The following is a 22,713-nucleotide window of genomic DNA, read 5'->3' as shown; positions in this document are numbered from 1 at the left end:
TGTGAGGCAGGTTTTATGTGTAATCTACTTAAAGCCCTCCTAACGACACCTTGGGAAACACAAATTGCTAAGGTGACCCAATAATTTCAGGCAACTATAAGAAAATAATGGCTCAACCAAAGAAATTTCCTAGACCCGAGTATGAAGAAATAGGAAAGAATCTTCTAAACACATGCTTTTCCTTTCCACCTTTTTCTACTTTTGATCTGCAGAGAGAAAACAAAATAGAATACGTCTTCATTTTTCACATTTAAGGTTAGGAAATGTACCTTTGTATTCAAAATTCAAAGATTATTACTCATTAAAACTTTCTTTTTTAAAGGACCATAGTGGTAGATGTAGATGTGCATTGCAAATGTTAATATTTCCATAAAAATTGAATAGTGCCGACTTTTCACTCAATATTATCTGGTGCGTTTGAAAGGATTGCACTGCATTTCTGTAAGTGGATTTTATAACTCAGGCAAATAAGCCTAGTTTTGTGGTCAGTGAGGATTTCCTGTGTTTTACATGGTAAGGTGTGCTTAGGTTATTCTGGTCAAATTGTAAGGTAGTAAGTAAATGGCATTTCTGATTTTGATGATCTTTAAAAAAAATCTTGAGACAATAGTTTCTCTATGTAACCCAAACTACCTTGGGACTACCTCCCAAGTGCTGGGATTACAGGTATGTGCCACTATGCCCGCCACCCTCTCTGTTGTATTGAAACAACTCTGCTCTTAATGATTTTAACTATTTTTCTTAAGTTGATTGGTTGTATGGGTCTATTAGATTCTATTAGATTGAATACAGAAGTACTGACAAAAATGCCATTTGTGGCCAGGCACTGGTGGCTCATGCCTGTAATTCTCACTAATCAAGAGACTGAGATCTGAGAATCACAGCTTAAAGCCAGCCTGGGCATGAAAGACCTTGAGACTCTTTAATCCCTAAAAAGCCAGAAGTAGAGCTGTGGCTCAAGTGATAGAGTTCTAACTTGGAGCAAAAAAGCTCAGGGACAGCACCCAGACCCTAAATTCAAGCCCTAGGGTTGGCACAAATACACACACACATATTTACCATTTGTTCTGATTTGATGATTGCATAATACTTCATCCTGGACTATATAATACAAAGCAAAAGCAACTATGGATGATCAGAGTCTCTTTGGCCTATTTTTGGTAGCAGATCAATAAATTCTAGAATTTTAAATAGAATTTTACCAAATTGCCTACACTCTCAAATATTTCATATTTTCTCTTGACATAGTTTAAGGGCTACTTCAGTCATATGGCCAAATCTATGGGTATGCCATATGAGTGAAACTGAAATGAATGGGCCTTCTAAGTTATTCATTTCCTGTCTATTGAGTGCCGACTTCATCCTAAATATAAAACTCTAAGCAGTCTGATCCCTCATAAACCCTAGTTTTATGGTTAGCAATTGGCTTACAAATTAAAAACTTTTATAGCTTATGATATTTGAACCAGGAATATCAATTCTAAGATTTTATACTAAGGAAGTCATCGTTATTTAAAAAATAATAATGCAACAAATAATACAACAACATTTAATGCGTCTGCATTTTCCTGATGTTCAATGGAGGTTCTTCAGAAAGCAGATGTCTCTATTTGTTACTCTTGCTTAGAATTTGCAAAATTTGTTGATAAACATGTATTCTTCAGCGTCCTCAGGGTACAGCAGGTATAGTCCTGTTGAATTGAGTATCTGAGCCTAGTATTTAATTGTGTAACATTAGTCTTGGAGTGTTCATATCACAAATGTGAACTGTGAAGTCACTCAATGATAGAACTTTCTATTTTGGAAACAGAGCATTGGGATCCTCACATGCCATTGCTGCCTATCCTAGTGTGCTTTTACAGCGTGTGACCTCGACCGAGGGAACTCAGAGAGAAACTGGTAAGTTTCATTTTGTCAATCCTAGTAGCAGAATATTACTTTTGATGATTTTATGTTCATTGAAAACACAAAATCAAAGAGCAAGAATCGAACATTTATTTCTTTTATGTCTTGTTTTGAATACTATGTCAAAAGAGAAACAGAAGTTGGGTACTAGTGGCTCAAACCTACAATCTTAGCAATCCAGAAGCCTGAGATCTGAGGATCTCAGATGCAAGCCACCAGTATAGGCAGGAAAGTCCATGAGACTCTTATCTCCAGTTAACCAGCAAAAAGCCAGAAGTGGAGCTGTGGTTCAAAGTACCAGCCTTGAATGGAAAAAGCTTAAGGAACAACACACAGGCTTTGAGTTCAGGCTTTAGTACCAGTACAAACTAAATAGATAGGCAACTAGATAAATAAATGAAGACATTTTTGAAATAACTACTAGTGGAAGGTGAGAGGAAATTAAAAAAAGAAATTATCACACTTTGGAAGGCTTCCCTATCATGTAATTACTATTCTCTTAAAAGTACATAAAATTCTCCAGAAGAATATTATATATGACTCTTTAAAATCCATTAAGTCTGACTGAAAAACTCTGGAAGTTGGAGATTATTTCAAGACCCAGGGGCCTATTGATTCAAAGAAACATTTCACAGTTTTTTTTGTCCCTTTTAAACTTGTTCTCATGTTCTTGAGCTTCAGGGTGTCATTAAGAGAAAACGCATCCTGTAGGGTGGGACTTGGATTGATTTGGGAAAAGATGAATTCAAGTCTTCAGAATAAACTCCTATAGGCTCTCAAGGCACTATTGTATGAAGTGCTCTTTAGCTCCAGTCAATTTTGCCATCTTCCATGTGTTTGGATATTCATACAAGAAATTCAAGCACCAAGTAAAAGCTCATGGGTCCCAAGTTAAGTTCTATGAGACACATTTTCATTAATCCCTCCAGAATTCACAATTATTCACAATAGAACCCAGAATCTTGATGATATACCTTAAGTCTATTTAAAATTTTTGTTTTTAAATTAACCTATAGCTAAGGTTATTTTAAGGTTTTGGCCACACAGTCTGAGGCCCTGGAGTTAAGGAATAATGGTGGGTATCAATTAAACTGAATAGCTAGACTCAAGGTGAAAGTAAACGATGGTACATATTCACATAGGATGTAGGGAGTGAAGAATGTGAACAGTTATAACAGATAAGGATCTTGAAATCTTGAAGTCGATAATAAGCTTGAAGGTTGAGGCCTAGAGTACTTAACTACCATAAGCTAAAGTTCTATTAATTCTGTGCAGTATTTAGAGTACATTGAGAAATCACATCAAGGTCGATGAAAATGTCCATCTCTGAATAATCTCCGTGTCAGATAAATCATGCCTGTCTTCTTGCAGAAGAATCCTGTGCTCATTGAAGGAGTCATGGCTTTAGTTTAAATGCTGAAATTATTTTAAAATCTTACATATACAGGAGGTTGATTGTTTTATTAGTGCTAATAAACGATAGAAAACCTTTCTAAAAGTGGTTTTGAGAGAATCCCAGCTCCAATCTCATATTCTTATGAAATTTAGTGGAAGGCCCAGAATTGCTTGCACTTGTGTGACAGATTTTAAGATTTGCTAATGGTTCTACTCATGCAAAAAGTAAAGGTCTGGAATATTTATTTATAGTTATGGAATCACAGCTTCATAAAATGGAGGAAACTCTGCATCACAGTGTTTAGGATGAATTAGTACTAAATGAATGGATGGATGCAAATTAAAAGAAGCTTAACAATTGGAGCATTCTTTAGAGCACATTTGTATGTCTCTCTCCACATAACTAAACCTCTATAACTGACACAAGCAAAAAAATTGGGAAAGAAAAAATACTACTTTTTTTAGGTTTAAAAAATATTGGTTATATCTAGACAGAAGAGAGAGGGTGTCATCAATCTAAGTAAAGTATTGTGCTGTCTACATTCTTTAAAACCAAATTGTTGATCAGTTTTTATACTATATTACTGGTCTCTTACTATTCATAGTATTCATTGGGAGTCAGCAGGTAAGGTGGAATATCCTGGAAGTGTAAACAATTGCAAAAATCCATCATTTCTAAAGGCTATTGGTTTGCTTTTCCTTTTGCCTTTAAAAGGCATTGTGCTGGGTGCTGGTGGTTCATGCCTATAATCCTAGCTATTCAGGAGGCTGAGATCTGAGGATCATGGTTTGAAGCCAGCCAGAGCATAAAAGGCTTGTGAGAGTCTCATGTCCAATTAACCACCAAAAAGTTGAAGTGGAGTTGTGGCTCAGGTGGTAGAGAATTTACCTTGAGCTAAAAAGCCAAGTGAAATGGAAAGGCCCTGAGTTTAAGCCCTAATACTGATACAAAAAAATCTGAAAAAAGAAAAAAAAAAGGAATTGTATCTCTAATTAAATAAGAAAAAGTATTTAATCAAGACTTTGATGTTTGTTTTCTGCTGAATTATTCTTCGATAGTTGGAACAACTCTTTTGTTGTTGTTGTTGTTGTTGTTGTTGTTGTTGTTGTTGTTGTTGTTATAGGGCTTGAACTCAGGGCCTGGGCACTGTCCTTGAGCTTTTTGAGCCAGTTTTCTGGTTCATTGGAGGAAAAAGTAGCATGGAATTTCCTGCCCTGGTTGGCTTTGAACCATGATCCTCAAATCTCAGCCTCCTGAGTAGCTATGATTACAGGTGGGAACCATTGGCTACACTTTTTCCCTTGGTCATTTTATCCGTTCCATGACTATATTTATTTACTAGTCTGTTTATTCTCCTTGACCTCAGCTTACATTCAACTGCTCACCCAGATTTTCACCTGCTGAGTGAATTCATACATGCTGTATTCAGCTCAGGAGCTGTGTGCGCTGCCTGTGTGCTCTGTCTCGAAGTTCTTTACCTACAATGTTACAGAGAGTACACCTCCAACATCACAGGCTTTGCCCAAACCCCTCTTCATCAACCAGGTCATCCCTGAGCACCTGTTATAACTGAACCCACTTCTCCAAGCCCAACTGCCCTAAGACATTAGGACCTTGTGCAGATTCCATTTTTCTGGTTTTCATAGGTCGGACCTTCCATAATGTAATCTCTGTGAAGGCAGGTCATTTTAACTGAGTCATTCAGTATTAAATCACTTAGACTTGAAATAATATCTGACACTTGGGAAGGGCTTAGATGAACAAAGATGCCATGGCTTTTAAACAATTGGGGTGAAAATAAATTATATCAAGCATCAAATGTTTCTAGTTTAGTGAAGAAAGTAATCAGAACTCAAATATGCCATTTTTTATTTTGAATGAAAAAATACTAGAAAAGAAAATAGCTGTGGAATTTTGCTTCTACATGCAGAAGACCTAAAATTATGGGTTAAATAGTAAAAGATAACTTAAAAAACCCGATAGAGCTACCAGGAAAGCTCAAGTCAGGAAGCATAAGAAAGCCTGTGCATAGTATGCATTTATGGCACTGTGTCCTTTATTATCATAAAATTAGAATATTTTAAAGCAAAACAAAATGATTTAATGTTGGAAAGGCTTCTATAGTGCGTTCGATGGTAGACATAATATTAAGAACTACAGGGTAGTATAAATTTGCATGTATTTTGACATTTTTGGTCCATGCCCTCTGTCTAAATATGGTTCCTCACTACTTTGCATGTTATTTACAATTACATTTTCACTCAGTCTTACAGATTTTACCAATATGATTATTGCATGTTAGGCAACATTGATGTGTTAGCTTTGATGCTCAGTTATAAATTAGCTTGTATTGCTTTTTCAGTAGGTGAAAATTTAATAGGAAAGATACCTTTCTTGTAGGGTTCTCTAGGGTTCTCTACTGTTCCCATTAATAGATAGTTCATAAAAATGTAAGAATTTTATTATCTGAAAGCGCTTCTTGCCTCATCTTTAGGAAAATATGAAAAATATTTTTAATGGGCTCAATCAACTTTCTTTCAGGCTGGGAGAGATAAGTGCTATGATATTAATAATGCCCATCACATCTCTAAAAGAGACTTTGTAAGATGCGAGACAAACAGTTGTCATCATATAGTAACATATGTCTTAACAGAGATCACTCTTTAGGTACTGTATGCTTGTCAAGAAGAAGAAATCCTTGTTAACAGGGATTAGCTAATTTCTATGAGACTAATCTGAAACTTTAAGAGAGACAATATATAGCTGATAAATATCAATGTTGTCTAGAGGTAGATTATAGAAACATCTATCTGAAATAACGCATGGCATTTTTTTAAACCTTTTTGTCCTATTGAGTCTTTGTTGTAGTGTAGCTTACCCATCTCAGTATTTCATGGTCACACTTTAAGTGTTCACAGACATGGATCATTCATGGTTTCCATAGTGATCTGTCAGCTTGGGACTTTGTGCTTCAAAGACCACAATCACATTTCTGTATTTATATAACCTATTGCAATGCTTGGAGTAGAGCAAACGCACAGCAAATATTTGGGCAAGGAAGGCTAATAGGAAAAGGAAGCAATGGAATATTCCAGAGGGATGAGATGACAAACCATGCCCTAGAATAAGAACCCTAAGCCAGGGTACTTATTCTCAACCACCTAGGTTGTTCCTAGGAATGGAGAAAAATTAGCTGCCTTTCATCATTACTGTGTAGGATCTGGGTGAGTATAGTACATCTTCTTGGTTTCCTTTGTTCCGTTTTCTTTCTGCAGTCTGAAATAAGTCATCTATTGGGTGATTTACCCCATTTATATTCATCTTTATTAGTTTCTAGAAACTGCTCCACCAAATATAGTACTTTTTTTTTTTTAAGTTACAACGGAGTGGAAAGATATTAGACTGAGAGGAGGAGGAGCTCCTGGCATGAAGACGCTAGCCAAGGACAATTATGTTCAATTGCTCAGCATGCTGTGGAATTAATTGCCCATGCTCTTAATTATAAATACTTAATTTATAAAACAGCCTCTAAATGTGCAGGTCCACATTTAAATACATGAACAGTTTTGGTAAATAAGTATCACTCTGATATCCAATTTAAAACTTAAATATCACTGCTCCAAATCACTATAGCTCTCCTGCTCAAGCCTGACCCATGCCTTAGGGAAGAATAGAAGGATGAGTTGTGTTCTTCCTTGATCTATGCTCACATCACACACAACACACACACACACACATGCAGAAGTGTGCAAGAGACCACTGGCTTTAGTTTTTGTTATTGTCGTTGTAGTCCTGGCGATTGAACCAAGGGCCTGGATGCTGTCCCTGAATTATTTTCTCAAGGCTAGCATTGGACCACTTGAGCCATAGCTCCACTCTGGCTTTTTCTGTGTAGGTTTTTGGAGATAAAAGTCTCACAGGTTTTCCTGCCTGGGCTGGTTTGGATCCTCACATCTCAGCTTCCTGAGTAGTTGGGATTAGAGACATGAGCCCCTCGCACCTGGCTTTAGTTTTGTGATAATAGTTTCTCTGTTTTCTTTCTAGTTTTTATCACCCTGAGTGGTAATAACTATTTTTGTCTTCAACACAATTTAAGATGTATTCCATGAGTTGTCGGTGCTTTTCCTCAACCCTGCTTGCAGGCTTATTTGGTTCTCACGTCTGTAAGAAAATGGTTGTAGTCTTTAGTTTGCTCTGATGGACTTTAGGAAAGTTAGGAGTGATGACCCTCTTGTGGCTGGTATATGGAGAGGATTCTTTAGATTCTTTTGTAATTCTTAGATTCTTTTGTGATTCTGGGTTTTATTTATCTTCAACTTCTCAATATTGCCAAACTGTCTTCCAAAGTTGGGAGTAATTCATGCACACACGTTCAGAGAAGCCCTTCCCACCACATCATTAGCTCTTGCAACTGTTACACTCACTTATAAATTGATAGGGATTATTTGGAATGCTGGTGTTTTGGTACTGGGAATTGAACTCAGTGCCTTGCTTCTGAAAGGCAAATACTCTGCCAGCCCCAGTCATTCCTTTGAATTTTTTGAAGTTTTTAAATTGTTATTTTGTGGGTTTTTTTTTTTACGGGGAGGGAGGTGTATTACCTGGGTCAACGTGAACTATGATCCTGCTATTTATGCTTCCTGCAGTAGATGTAATGCAACCAGATACCCAACTTTTCCTGTTGAGATGAGAAATTTTGCCTGAGCTGACCAGGGTGCCCAGTCTCTGCCTTCAGAATAGCTATGATGATAGATTGAACCATCAGTATCCAGCACAGATGCTTTGGGCTTTGCTTTATCATCATTATTATTATTGTTGTTGTTGTTAATTATTTTGATGGGTTGGTATGTATAGATGGTTCTCTTTTCCTGGTTATTCAAAGGTTCTGTCAGAATTTTAGTAATATTTCTGAGATATGTTTTAGTGGGTAGATACCGTGACGATTTTTCCTCTGAGGAAAGGTGTGTGCTTCCATTGACGAGCATCCTTCCATTTCAGTGAGTCTTTCTTCACCAAGTCTCTTACGTTCTGTTCTATTCTTTTTTTCTGTATATTGGGTCTGAAATTTTTCTCAGAATTCCTTTAACTTTGTGCTTGGTGTTATCCACAGCTATCCGGCCTATTTCAGTGGCCCTTCCTGATTTTTCCCCTCTACTTTTTGAACTGTGGCTCAGTCTATTTTTTCTGATGTTTCCTTGTCTTCCTTCAGCATTTATATGTATATATATATTTATATATATTATGTGTATATATGTATGTATACATATAAATGCTGGTGGAAGACAATATAGGCATATATAACATAGAAGAACTTATAATTTATATAATACATATATATGTATTTGTATAATATACATTTTATAATATGTCTTAGATATACAAATATATTATATATACAAATATATATTTGTATAATATATGCCATATATACCATATAATATACATAATATATAATAATCAACATGTTATATTATATAATTTATATACTATATTATTATGTATAAGACATATATATATGATTTTATAATTATATATTGTATAGGTTTGTATATAACATATATTTTATATGTTATAATACACACAATAAATATTTTTGCATCTTTTCATAATGGTTGTGTTTTCCCTTAGAAAACTTGTTAGACAACATGGTTGGTCAAAATTTCTCCTATTTCGTTCATTCCCCTCTATTTTTTTGTGCTCAGTATTTCATAAACCTTGCACATGAGTTCACTTTTCGTTATGCCTGTCTTTGAGTGTGATCACTGCTTCTTGTTCCAGTGTTTGCAGAAGGCTTGTGGGTGAGTATCCGGATAGTGTCCAGGTTCCTGACAGTCTAATGGAGGATTGTGCAGGTGCATGAGTTCGTTCAGCCTTGATTATTCCTAGTTGTTTGATTCAGGCACCATGGAGCAGCCATGTGGTGGAGTAGCTCTCCTTGCCTCTGCCTCACCTGGAGGTCAAGTTCTGAGGCATAGGAGCAAGCTGTGAGACTCCTCATTAAGCTCAACCTCCCCAGCTTCTTGTAGCCTGGTGAGAATGTCACCCAGGTGTGTCTGCTGGTGTTCAATATGAGCTCCATCTTCCCAAGTGGATTTCTTTCTCAAGATGTGGCTGTTTGGGCACAAGAGCTATTCTCTGCTCTGCTTGAGGCCTGGCATTGTGGACGGTTCCTCTTTAGTTCTTAGGCTACTCCAGCAAAGTTCTAACAGGAGGCCTTTGTTTACCTTGATCATGTGTTTCCGGGTTGTGGGCATCGTCCATTTTCATTCAAGAAATTTGTGTTTCACCTATGGGAAGCATGCATCGCAGAAAGGGGACTAATCTACCTCTACTTGCAAAAACACAGATCTGTTTTATAATGATAAAGTCAAACAATGAAGGGGAAACATGAAAGTATTTTGGTAGCCCAAGTTCCGAACATAAAAGTAAAACTCACTTTTTATAGCCCAACAGCATTGGCAAATTTCTTTTTAAAAAGACAGATGAACAGAAAACACAATGTACATATGGAAAGATGGAAATATGAAATGAGTCTGAGGGGTGGGGACAGATGGGACAGGGGAAGCACTTGACACTCGGATGGACATGTTCAGTTGTAACCTCTTACATGATCTTCTGAAGTTCAGCTAATAACAGGAAAGTTGTATGAAAAGTAGAGAAGTGCTTATAAGAGTTAAGAAAGTGATTCGTTTGGGGGATAATGTTTTGCTTGGGAAATAAGATTCTAATGTCATGTTTTTGTAACTAAGTCCCCGAGGGCTTGGTAAAAACTGTGTACATAGAGTTTTATGCTGTTTTCTCTGTTATATTTTTTACCCAAGGCTGGTCTTCCACTGGAGCCACAACTCTACTTCCAGCTTTTTGGTGGTTTATTGGAGAGATAAGAGTTTCACAGACTTTCCTGTCTGAGCTGCCTTTGAACAGATCTCTGCTCCTCTGATAGCTAGGATTACAGGTGTGAGCCACCAGAGCCAGGCTTCTACTGATACATTTTTGAATATTAATATTTTTCTTAGCACACGAGTCACTTTGAGACTTGTGAGTTCTGTCACATTGAATATTCCTATAAAGAAAAATACCTGATATGTTTTCATTTTCTAATACATATGTTAAAGGGTGATACCAATGTTATAGACTGGTAGACATAGGTGTCTTCAAAAATTTTTGAATCAATCTCTGTGTTTGAAGCAGAACTTTTCACTATTGTGTCCTAACTCACAGGGAAACAAAAGTCAGTCATTCTTTGAATTTAATATCCTGGAACAATATTCTAGTGTTTTAAGATGTACTTTAAACCAATGTGAATCTCTGATGTCTTTGGATGGCTGAGCTTTGAAGGAGCTCCAAATTTTCCTGTACAGTCAGTGAGGTGAGCTTATAGTTCAGATAGATGAAGGCAATAACTTTTGAGATCACTGTTATCCCTTCTTTGCTGAAGGAGGAAAAATGTTTTGTGTCATTCCTGACTCCTTGGCAAGAGGTAGAATATTTCACTGCTTTTAACTTGGAATTAATTTATAGTCACTATTCAAAGAATGCATTCAATTACACACCAATGGGTATGAAAATGAATTTTGTATTTTATGACCCCTCATTTTTTTTTATCGGTTTGTGCTAAGCTGTGCCTGCTGGGAAACAGACTGGATGTACAAATGATGTTTCTTTCAAGCATTTCATACATATGAATCTTTAAACACAAGAAAGTGGGACTGTGCTGGAGAAATATGCTATAATTGTATTACTCCAAAGGAAAAAAAGAACTAAGGTGGTTGATTTAAAGGTTTTTAGGGACATAGCAGGTCATCATCAAAATACCACTTATTAAATTTCATATTAATTATTGGTGCCATCAGTTGTGCAATGCAAATTTCTGTGCAGGTATTTTCTGATTTATCTTTTTCTCTGTTCACTTTCTGGAATACTTCTTCAGAATCCATACAGAGGATTAAACATTGTCTCCAGACAGAACATTACATTAATTTATTTTATTGGTTTAATTTAAATTTTGTGATGTGACTAAACCAGTTTTGAGACTATGTAAAAGCAAAATCATATTCCTTAAATCACACTAAAAAATGGAAACTTCCTGAACTGATTTATGATCCCTCTTTTATTCAAGGTAGCTTCTTGGGCACAAGTTTTAAAAATTGGAATTAATAATTTATGACCATTGTAAATTATAACGGTGTCATATAATATTTTTAAGCTTATCTGACTTCTAGTCAAAGCATAGAAATTAGAATAATTGCAATATAATGAAGTTTTCTTTTTCTGTTTTTTTTTTTTTTTTTTTTTTTTTTTTTTTTTTAATTTGGGCTTAAATTCTCTTGTAGGGAAGGATGTTTAGGGACACATACCAAAAAATAAATTCCTCATGACTTCTTTCTTGTTGTTTAAAACATGAGTCCTTTTAGTTCCTCTTACAGAAAAAGGGAAAATGCACATAATACTATGTTGTTCATAGTCTTAAGTGCCCCTTAATCATTTTCAGCTAACAGTGTAGAAATAGAAGTGTTTTCCCACAATTCATCCATAGGACAGATGATTTTTAAAAGTGGTGTTCATAATTTTGCTTCAATACTCGATGTTTCAGAAATAGTGCCTAGTTAAAAATAAATAAGGCATTTGTGTGTGATTGTACTATCACAAGTCTTTTAAAACCAATTTTCATTAGAATTAAAAAGATACAGAGGAAAAAAAAGTAAAATGGCTAAGTAGCATTAAAGTTGCCTTATTCCCTTCAGTTATAATTCTTTCTTATTTTTCTGTTTTGTTTCACCAGAGTTCACACTTGGGCATCAATGAAAATGAGAACAAGTATTTTCTGAGGGGCACATTCAGGATCCTTAGTTGTTTAAAAACTTTTAATATATTTTTGGCTCCATTAAATTGCCTTTGGATCAAGATAAAGGGAAAGAGTATGAGATGATAGAATAGCAGTTTTATTTTATCAACTGGGGAGGGGTACATTTTGAGCTCTTTGACCTCTCATGATGATTTTGAGAATAGATGAAGATATTGCTGCATGACATAGTTACATAAAATTGTCAAACACTAAGTTTCACTGGGTGCACCTCTCAGAACGAGTATAGTGGTGCTCCATTTTACACATTAAATGCTGGACTTTGCCAATTATTGAAGATGATATTAATGTGATACTGTTGTAAAATTCTAAAGTAAATGGAATCTCATACAAAAATTGCAGGAGTTTTGATTTTCCTTAACAGTTATTTTGAAAAGGTACCTACCTGCAACATTTTAAGACTGATTTTAAAAAGAACAAGAGTTTACTTCCAGAAAAATCGACTTGGCTACTTACATTTTGTAAGGCTTCAGTTTATTTGGTGAATTTTTTATTTTGAAGGTGAGCTTTTAATTAGGCAAGTACCTTTGAGCTATTTGGGAAGAGATTCTGACTTTCCAGGATGCAGACTCAAAATTTAATTGGCACCATTGCCTGAATAATACAAACTGTGTGATGATCCCGACAGAAAATAATCAGACAATGCCAATTTTCTTTATTATAATGGAAGTGAAGATACCTGAATTTTGAAGGCAAAAGGTTAATCAAATACCTTTTTATTCAGTCTTTAAAAACACTGACCTTTCCAAAGACTGAGCTAGGCCCATCAGCATACAAATAAATTTAGACACGAGCCAGGACTTGTGGGAAAAGGCAATGGTTAGTGTTCTGTTTCAGTGGTGGAGTCTGGTAGTTTTCTGCCTCCTTTTTCCATTCATGCTTGCGTGATCATGTGAAACCATGCAATCGTACAAATTCCAATGTGTTTTTTTTTTTTTTTTTAATGAAACAGAGAACACGATGATAGTGCCACAATTTGACCTTGAAAGTGGGCTGTACTTTGGGGAAGTGACTATCAGGTAGTAGGTATGTTAGGGAGGACAATGTGAGAAGCCCATAAGTGGAGATGCATCCTAGGCAGATAGAGCATTGACTAGAGAAGAAGTAGATGTTCTTATATAGACATAGTAGTTAATAGGACTAGTAAGATAGATTGAAAAATTAATTTTATCCTCAATTATTCTTAAAATTCCTACTAAAATAATTCATATTCTGTTTTTCTAAAGCTCCAAATTTTGTTGAATTGGATCTGTTGGTGTGTAGGAGGGAGAAGACAGAGCATCTGTGGTGTATTTTATTAGTACAGTCAATGTTCAGTTATCAGTAATAATGGAAACAGGATCCACATGGCTATCTGCGCTCAGTAGATAACATCTAAAGCATTAATATGTAGAACTCCCATCATGCATTCAGCCTTTAGCCTTCTACTCTTATTTATAACAAATGTCAGTTCTTATGTTTCAACTTCTTTCCTGTCTAATAAAATGGGGTTAAAGACAGGAAATTACCTAATGTTTAATCCAAATAATTATACAGGTTGTTCATAATAAAGTTCTTGCTTTAGTGCATTTCACTAATCTCATTTGTTTCATGTATGTGTGATATTTGCTATAACTTTATAGTCTTGGATTTTGACAGCTTCCTTGTACTGCCGTAATTTTTAAATTAAATGTATCGCAGTAGTACACCTATAGTTCAGTTAGCCCTCTATTGAGTGTGTGCAGTCTACACCATGAAGGCAGCAAGCTGGTGCCCTTCTAGTCATGAGTATGAGAATAAAAGAAAAAAGAGCGAAACATTTGGGAGGAACATACAATTATAAGCAGGGATCATATTCTTGTGCTGTAATTATCATTTTGGTTCAGTAACTGATGTTTTTTCTTCAGTTAAATGTATTGCTCTAATGAGTTTTTGTGAAGATAATGATACATGAATGAACTTGAGGCTTCTGACAAGCCAATCACCAAAGACAGATGGAAATAACACTTTTTATTCTTTTTAGGAGATTAGATTATTAATTTTCTAAAAAAGACCAGCTCATTCCAGAATTTTTCACAATAGATCTATTTCGAGCATAACCTGTGAATAAATAGAATACCAGAGGTTTGCAAGTAAAGTTTTACTTGAAAGTGTTTGTGTTCTAAAGCTTCATCATCCCTTCACATAATAAAAGAAATACTTCTTCACGAAGCCAAGTGTTCAGGTCCTGTTCCAGATAAAATGCATACAAATTCCTTTTACCGATGGAGCCCATATGGGAAAGTTTTGTGCAAAGTCATCTCGGTACATCACAGTCCTTCCACGTTTTAGAGATCCCAACTCTGGGTTTATCAATCAGCTTGAGAGAGAAACGAACAGGCTACTTAACCCTTCTGCTAACATAAACATAGCCTGCCCCTGTTGACTCCCTGAACATTAAACAGTTGAGACCACCATATTTGATTTTATAGGATTGTTTCTCTGTTGAGCCCCAACTGGGCAGAGTTGGAGACCCAGCATGATAGATGTGTTAACCCTCTTATGTCCAATTCTTGTTTGAGCTCAGGCTCATGGAAGGTTCCCTAACTTAGTTCTCTTTACACTCAAGTTGCAAGTCTAGTTTCATAAGTCAGCCATGGTTTAATCTTCCATGCCCTGGTATGAGGGAATCATGGTAACTTTTCTCAAAAGATGGCAGAATGTGAGATTTAAGGTTTCATCTGCCCTACTGTCAGCCCATCCAGAACAAGAGAACGTAATAGATTGTATCACTTGAACATACTGGTATATTTTTGTTTAGTCCTTAGGAAGAACTATGACTTCTGACTCCTTTTGAACAAAACTTGGTTGTGTCATTGAAGGAGAATATAAAGAAAGGTTATTTTTTGAATATTTGTTAAAGTGCCTTTTCAAAATGTATTTTCCTCTTTTCTAGTACAAACTGTTCTCCTTAGGAAAAGAAAAGGAATGAAGTTTAACTCTTCATGTAAAGGCTTTGTACAGACAGGTATTGCTAAAGTTCCGTGACACTTTCTCCAGTTTGCCTTAGTTCACAATTTTAACTTAATTTTGCCTATATTTTTTACTCCAGATTAGCTGGATTTATTTTAATGTAATGACTTTAGAATTGTGATTAGTTATGAATGGTTGTAGAAAATCTGGAAAATATAGAACACACACGTACACACACGTACACACACACACACACACACACACACACACACACGATGATAGTCATCTAGTATTGCACTACCTAGTAACAATCACTTAAATTTCCAGGTATATTTTCTCTCTTTGTTACACCATATAACAATATAGGAGCACTCAAACGGTGTTCCCATAACAAAATGAGGAATTTTAAAGGATAACATCATATTTTGAGTTATCCATATGAGTTGTTATAAAGAAATGTAATTTTTAAGTTTTATGGGAACAAAAATAGCCATTTGTTGTTCTTTGTTATTTCTGTGGGTACATATTACAAACCAAATAAAGTGTCTAGCTACTGTCTTTGCATGACAGAATACACTCTCTCTTCTTTCTCTTGCTTTCATTTGTAATCATGGAACAAGATTCCATTAATTTCAGGGCTGGGAAGTTGGCTCAGTGGTACAGTGCTCGCCTCACATGCATGAGACCCTAGGTTCAATTCCTCAGCACCACATAAACAGAAAAAAGCCAGAAGTGGCACTGTGGCTCAAGTGGTAGAGCACTAGCCTTTAGCTGAAGAGCTGAGGGACAGTACCCAGGTCAGAGTTCAGCTCCCATGACTGACCAAAAAAAAGGTTAATTTCACTTTTACTGTTAGTGAGTTCAAGGTTATAATCTTGGGATTAAATGGTTTGGTTCCTGGGAAAGTGAAATACAGAGAAAAACGGAGCTAGAACTTTGTAGGACCAGGTCTTAAGTCCAAGTTTCAGAATCTCTAAGACTTTGGGTGAAAATACAGGAAGAGAGTTCACAGGAAGAAGACTGGATTTTGTTTACTAGGCTTGATGTTGAGTTGTGAGTTGGTCTTCAGTTAAGCTTCTGTTCATTCAATTTTCTGAGCAGATTTCAGAGCATTGGTATATTTCTCTTGGCCTTTACATGTTAAAGATGCTTTGGCACAAAATTTTTTTTTACTACTTTTCTTCTTAATTTTCTTTCTGGTAATCTCCTATTTAGTTTATTGGTTCTTTATTTTTCTTTTTCACAGAAGAAATTTGAGAACGCCAGAGTTTGATACCTTTGCAGATTTGTTTTTCTCCTTGAATATGTCAGAAATACCCTTCAATCTTATAATTTAATCTTTTATTCCTATTATTTGATAGAATATAGTTCCATACAAAATCTCCTTAATTATCTCCCCACAAATTTAATACACCCTATAGCTAGAAAACTCATTTTTTTTATCTTGGGAAATTATTGCATCTGTTTCTTTCATTTCTAATTGTTCTGATTTCATCCCCAGCAATGTGTGTGATTCCTTTGGCACTTATTTTTTTGTCCTCTTTAATCTATAATCTTCTGTCTTATAATTTTCATCTTTGAATGCTTTTCTTTTCTATTCTAGGATTCTGTGCCAAATCCAGTCATTGGTATTCTACTCTGCCATTTGTACACCCTATACTCTGGAAGTACGTTCTTATTCTGCCCTTACATTTTTGTATTTTTTGCCTTAAAAAAGTGATGTTCATTCCTATTATACTTACTTTAAAACTCTTAGTGTTTCTTTAATGTTTGTGTTTCTCATTATTGTTCCTGGCTTGTGAGAATATCAAACATTTTCCTAAAATTTTTCTCTGGGGCTAATAGAATGTTTTTAGACTACATTCTTTCACTGCATTTTTACACTTGCAGGTTATATTGGCTTCCAGTGGTTGCTATAACAGAGTACCATACATGTGTAACTGCATGCAGCATCCAGTTTACATGAAATTCAACATAGTAGTCTCAGGCTTGGTTATGTTCATTCTTTTTTATTTTTTAATACTTTTTTATTGTGAAAATACTGTACAGAGGAGTTACAGTTACATGAGCAAGGGAAAGAGCACATTTCTTATCAAGCATTGTAGCCGTCTCCTTCGTTTTGATTCTTTTCTTCCTCATTCTTTTCTGCCTGTGTCAACTTAAACCTTTTCTCTCATAATTGAATCTCTTGATAGAGGCCACATGTATGAAATTAGCTTTACACTTTCTCTCTCTCTCTCTCTCTCACACACACACACATACACACGTGTGCATGTACACGCGCGTGCACACGCCCACACCATCATAATGTGTGTACTACATGGAAGAATCTGTGTCCTTGCCTCCTTTGGTTTCCGGATCCTGCTTGTATTCCAGGGTTCGTGGGCCAGGCCCTTCCTCCACCACTGGAATTCCTTGCTTCCAATACCACACTTCCTGCTCTTCTGTATTCAAGTCTCCAGCTAAGAACAGTGGTGATTAAATAATGGGGCCCTTCACCACAATCCCAGATCATCCTCCTCTCTCAGGATGTTTATTTTAACCATATTAGAAGAGTCTCTTTTGACATGGAAGGGAACATTTACAGGTTCCTGGAGAGGATGTCTTTGGAGTCACAGCTTGGCCAGCCAAGCAGAGATGTTCTCTCTCTCATAACAGGACAGCAGAGAACCCAGTTTGACCCACACCCATATACCCCTGTCTGGACTTGAGCCACTGCTTTCATTTGTTTTCTCTTTGTAAAAGGGAGGAAGCTCAGTACTCACCTCTCAGGTTCTCTCTGCTGATTGGATCAGCAGATGTGTGTTACAGTGATTGGTAATCTGACCTTTCAAGTTTGTGTTAACTAGCAGCACCAGGATTGCTGGAGAGAGTCTGGTCTGTCCTAGGGGAGAACTCACTCTTCGCAAACTAAGGGATTAGAAATGAAGGACAGGATGTATGGGTTCTCTTAGTTCTGCTCTGTTTACTTGGGTATATTTTCTTTTCTAGGTTTAAATTTGGTATAGTTCCTTTTCTAGGTCTGTACTTGAAGAACACACATCATGCTTTTTGTACTGAATCCACAGGGAGGTCTTTCCCTCTGCCACAGAGGACCTTTCCTATTCCCCTCTTCCATTCTCTGTTAGGAAACTGAGTCACAGTGTATTAGAATATAGAAAGAGCAGAAAACGGCCTCAACAGACCAGATCCGTTTTAATGGAGAGTTGAAGGGGGACCCCGTGGTGACCTGAGGAGAGTCTGGAGACACGAGACTGCTGTGCAAAACCACTGAGCAGGGCAAGGTTGGGCAATGTGTGGCCTGTTTGGAGGAATTCAGGCACCTGTTACCTAGAGAGGTGGGAGAGGGGACTTTCACATTTTTGGGATTGCAGATTCCCCTCATTCTCTGCCATCACTAGCTATTAAGCACATGAACTGTTAAAAACTCCTGTCCCATCAAGACCAGCCAGGCCTGCCTGTGCACTGAGCTCGTTGGCTGAGCTAGGACTGTTGCCCTGGAGTTGTGGTGTCCTGGTAGATTGTGATAGAGAAAGATAGAGAGAGCATCAAAGGCAGCATTCCACATTGTAAAGTCATGGCTTTTATTATTTTTTTCTACTTTTCTTTTTCCTTGTGAGATATCCAGTCTCTTAGCACCACTTTTCAAGATGGTGAGTAGGGTGAAAACACTATGCAAAGATCACGGATGGCTTTCCTTGACTCACTTTCATTACCTTAATTAAAGGATTTTTTTTCTTCAAATGGGTGAATGATTAGAATGAATTTATCGTGACTTTGAATTGATCACTGTAGCAGTGTATAGAAGGGTGCTTCATTCACAGTGGAAGCTATATTGGAACAGAAATCATTATTATTCTTGAACCCTTTATTGCTCATGATTAGCTTTCAACAATCTGCCAGATTTGTTCGAATGCCTGGCAGTTCAGAACGATATTCAGCAGTGGCTTCACTGCTGAATATTATAGTCCTTTCTAATCAAAATGATGAGATGTTCCCATATATTTTCCAAGTTCATACTAACCTTATCCTGTATCATAGTATTCTCTCTCTACCCACAAACCACTGGTCCTTCCAGACTGCCAAAAGAAGATGAAAGGTGTCTTACTTGGAATCTCTCTGCACACGCTTAAATAAAAGTGTGCAATGAAGCAGTACAAAAACTTATCTGTAATTCGTAGAAGTTTTATAGCATGGAAGAGACATGATTATTCACTGGTATTTAGTAAGTACACACACATTAGTCTGATGAATCCAGTAAGGCTCAGAACATGATCCCCTCAAAGTATGGTACCTTAATGTGTGGAGTATTTTTGGCTGAAGAGATTCGGAGGGCTATATAGACAGAAAGGTGTCCGTCTGGCCTTCCTCTGCTTCCGTCTTGCCTTAAGCAAGTCACAGGAACTAGAATTCCTCTCCTTGAAGCAAGCTATCAAATCTCAGAAGGTCACTCACCTCGAATACCTACCCTTTAGACAACCTTATCACAGTTCTGTTCATATTTGGATGCCAAGGAAAACAACAACAATAACAACAACAACAACAACAACAAAACCCAGTTCTTGCTAAGCTATTTCCAGCTTATCAGCATCAAGCCATTACACCATGGTCTAATCATATGTATACATCACTATTTATCAGACCTAAACATAGAACGCATGCGTTTCCCTTGAATCTTTGAGTATTTATTTCTAAAGACTCATAGGTCAGATAATATTTTGATGAATACGCTTGTTTTTCACTTATTAATTGGTGTCTATTTTATGACCCTTTCATGAAACCCTGCTATTTCATATTGAAGAAGCACTATTACTTTCTCTCTGCTAAAAGTCTTTACTTTGGTCAATTCCTTTTGCACAAAGCCTTTTATAGACAATCAAAAGAATGTTGTTTAAGTAACTTTAGGATACCTATCTTATTCATTTTTATGCTACCAGTGAACCTCTATAAATTGATTCCAGTCATTTTTCCTTTGAAATTTAAGCTAATACAGCACATGGATTTCAACTACCCAAGAACACTTCTGAGGTTTGATTATTCAAATGATTAAGATGCTATTTGTCAACTCTATTGTTTACCAGCCCATCTTAATTATATAGATAATCAGACTAAAAAACTGCTAATTCTATCTCCTAACTATTAATTGTTTGTAATTACCTACAGATTAAAACTGTATGTACAATTAACTCCCAAGAATTAATTGATACAAAGGGATTGATAAAAAGGGAAGCAAAATGAGTTTGGCATAGAGGAAGCTCTGGGGACGGGAGCCCAGTGAACCTAGAGGGCTCTGGGTCTGCTGTGTTCTAACAGAGGCCCATGTGTCTTCATTGGAGAGACAGTTATATCAAGTACTTAAGAGCCCTTCGATTTTTGGCTCACTGAGCAGTGTGACTGAAGTTTGAATCACTGTTGATTTTTTTTGCGGCTATCCAGGTGAACCGAACACAACTGTCATGTGCAATGAGGAGGACATTATAGAGAGGTCAACTAGCTAAAAATGTTTTTTCCTTCCTTCCTTCCTTCCTTCCTTCCTTCCTTCCTTCCTTCCTTCCTTCCTTCCTTCCTTCCTTCCTTCCTTCCTTCCTTCCTTCCTTCCTTCCTTCTTCCCTCCCTCTCTCCCTCCCTCCCCCTCTCTCTCTTTCTATCTCTCTCTTTCCTTCCTTCTTCCCCCCCACCCCACAAATTGACCCTAAAAAATAGAATTTGAATATATATATTTTAGGCTTTCATGCTCTCTTGTTTATGGTGTGGGGCTTTCATTCTCACAGTCGTGTTGGACTTCTTTGCTTTGTTCCATCCTGTAGCACCCCCCCCCCCCCCGCCATGCTCAAGCACAGTATTATATTCTGTTTTATGAAGAGCAATAGCGCAATGAAAGACTTTTAATTAAGTCTAGATATGGTGATGAGATATGCAGAAGACAGCAAAAATAACGTGAAGTTGTTTTATAATAATACTTTTTATTAAGAGTCTAAAATAAGTATTGAGGAAGTGCAAAGTCAGGAAGACAGCCATATGAGTAGTTATTTGATAATTTTTTTAATGTTCAAGAATAGCTGCTATTTAGCTAACTTCTTGTTAAACTGATGTAACCATTTCTGGTTTCTTTCCAGATCGTGGGATGGCATTTTCCCCACTGAGTGAAATCTCAGAGTATGCACTCTGTCCTGAGGAATGATCTGGGATTACTGATAAGATTTTTAATATTTCTATCTATCAGTATGCACCTGCTCATGTGCATAAGTGAATATATATACACACACAGACACACACACAGACATACACACACATACCACTTTAGAATTTTCATTTTTTTAAACATTAACTGGAGAGACTTTGAAGATTTAGTGTGATGTATAACTTTTCTACTGCCATCCACTTAGAACTTTGGCTGATGCTGTGGCGTAGAGTGCCAATCATTGTGTGTTGTGTGCGTGGCTTCTGAAGAAGAGGCATTGGCATACATCAGTGTGCGAATGATTACCTTGAGGATTTTAGGAGAGGTTTTACTGCTTCCTGAAGTGGAAAAGTTATGGCTATCTTTTCTAGAGTGATACCAATATCTTGGGGATAATAATGTCTGGCCTTATGACTGCTGGTGTCTGCTTTGTGTGTAAACAAGATAAAATATTTGAAGATGCTGTGGACTCACCAGTAAAGATGGGATGGAGAGCTAGGTGTTTCATTGGGCTGGGTGCTTCAGTGATTAGGAAGATGCCTTTTTTGCCTATGAGATTTATGTCTTGAGATTGTCTTTTTTTTCTTTCAATTGTTATTGCAAAGGTAATGTATTGCAAAGGATTTACAGTTACATACATCAGGTAATGAGTACATTTCTTTTTGAACCATGTTGCTTCTTTCCTTGTTTTCTCCGTGTTTTCCCTCTCACGCCCACCTACAAGTTGTATAGTTCATTTTCAACATAGTGTCTAGTGAGTACCACAGCTGCATTTATTCACCCTCTGTCCCAACATTTCTGTGTTTCCCCTTGTCCTCCCCCAAACAGATAAACTAACATACAAGACAGAAGGTACAAAAAACACCAAAAGCAATGACAAAGAAGAAAAAACCCCCAAACAAAGAGCAAAATAACAGAAAACCTCTTGCTTCCATTTTCTTGGAGTTTATTTTGAAAAGTATCATTTTATATGATTATATGCACATAGCCTTTGTGATCCTCTCCTAAGAATATCCTCCTTTGGTCTCATGTCCAAGTGTATTTTTTTTTTAATTTTATTTTATTTTATTTGAGAACATACTGTACAGAGGGGCTACAATTACATGGGCAGGATAATGCATACATTTCTTACCAAGCATTGCAGCCTCCTCCTTTGTTTACCCTTCACATCCCTTCCCCGCCTCCCCCCTCCCCCCACCCAATTATACCCCCCTCCCCCCCCACTCCGACATTGTAAAGCTGGTTTTGACATGACATTTTGCACTTCTCATTGTTGCAACAGGTCCACCTGAATCCTTAAACGACTTGTTTGTCCCCATCTCCTCCACATGTTATACTGACATCAAATATAGTGAAAGCGGGGGTTACACTGTGGGGGAGGGACATACAAAGCAACAAAGAAATAATCTTATAAATGCGTTAGAAACACATGCATGA

At 36.7% G+C, this 22,713-nt stretch overlaps 1 protein-coding gene across 5 annotated transcripts in view; it reads left to right on the top strand.

The window, feature by feature from the left end:
• Iqcm (IQ motif containing M) overlaps nucleotides 1-22,713 on the top strand; it is a 273,787-nt gene that overhangs the window by 129,960 nt on the left and 121,114 nt on the right. For all 5 annotated transcript variants that reach the window (XM_070022187.1, XM_070022183.1, XM_070022185.1 and 2 more), the window contains one exon: nucleotides 1,811-1,899. In XM_070022187.1, the coding sequence (XP_069878288.1) occupies nucleotides 1,811-1,899 (89 nt within the window). The remainder of the gene's footprint in view (nucleotides 1-1,810; nucleotides 1,900-22,713) is intronic.

Source organism: Dipodomys merriami, unplaced genomic scaffold (assembly GCF_024711535.1).
Source record: "Dipodomys merriami isolate MVZ:Mamm:240054 unplaced genomic scaffold, mDipMer1.0.p SCAF_15, whole genome shotgun sequence".
In the NCBI taxonomy this organism is placed as follows: domain Eukaryota; kingdom Metazoa; phylum Chordata; class Mammalia; order Rodentia; family Heteromyidae; genus Dipodomys; species Dipodomys merriami.
This window is presented reverse-complemented; position numbering and strand designations above follow the sequence as displayed.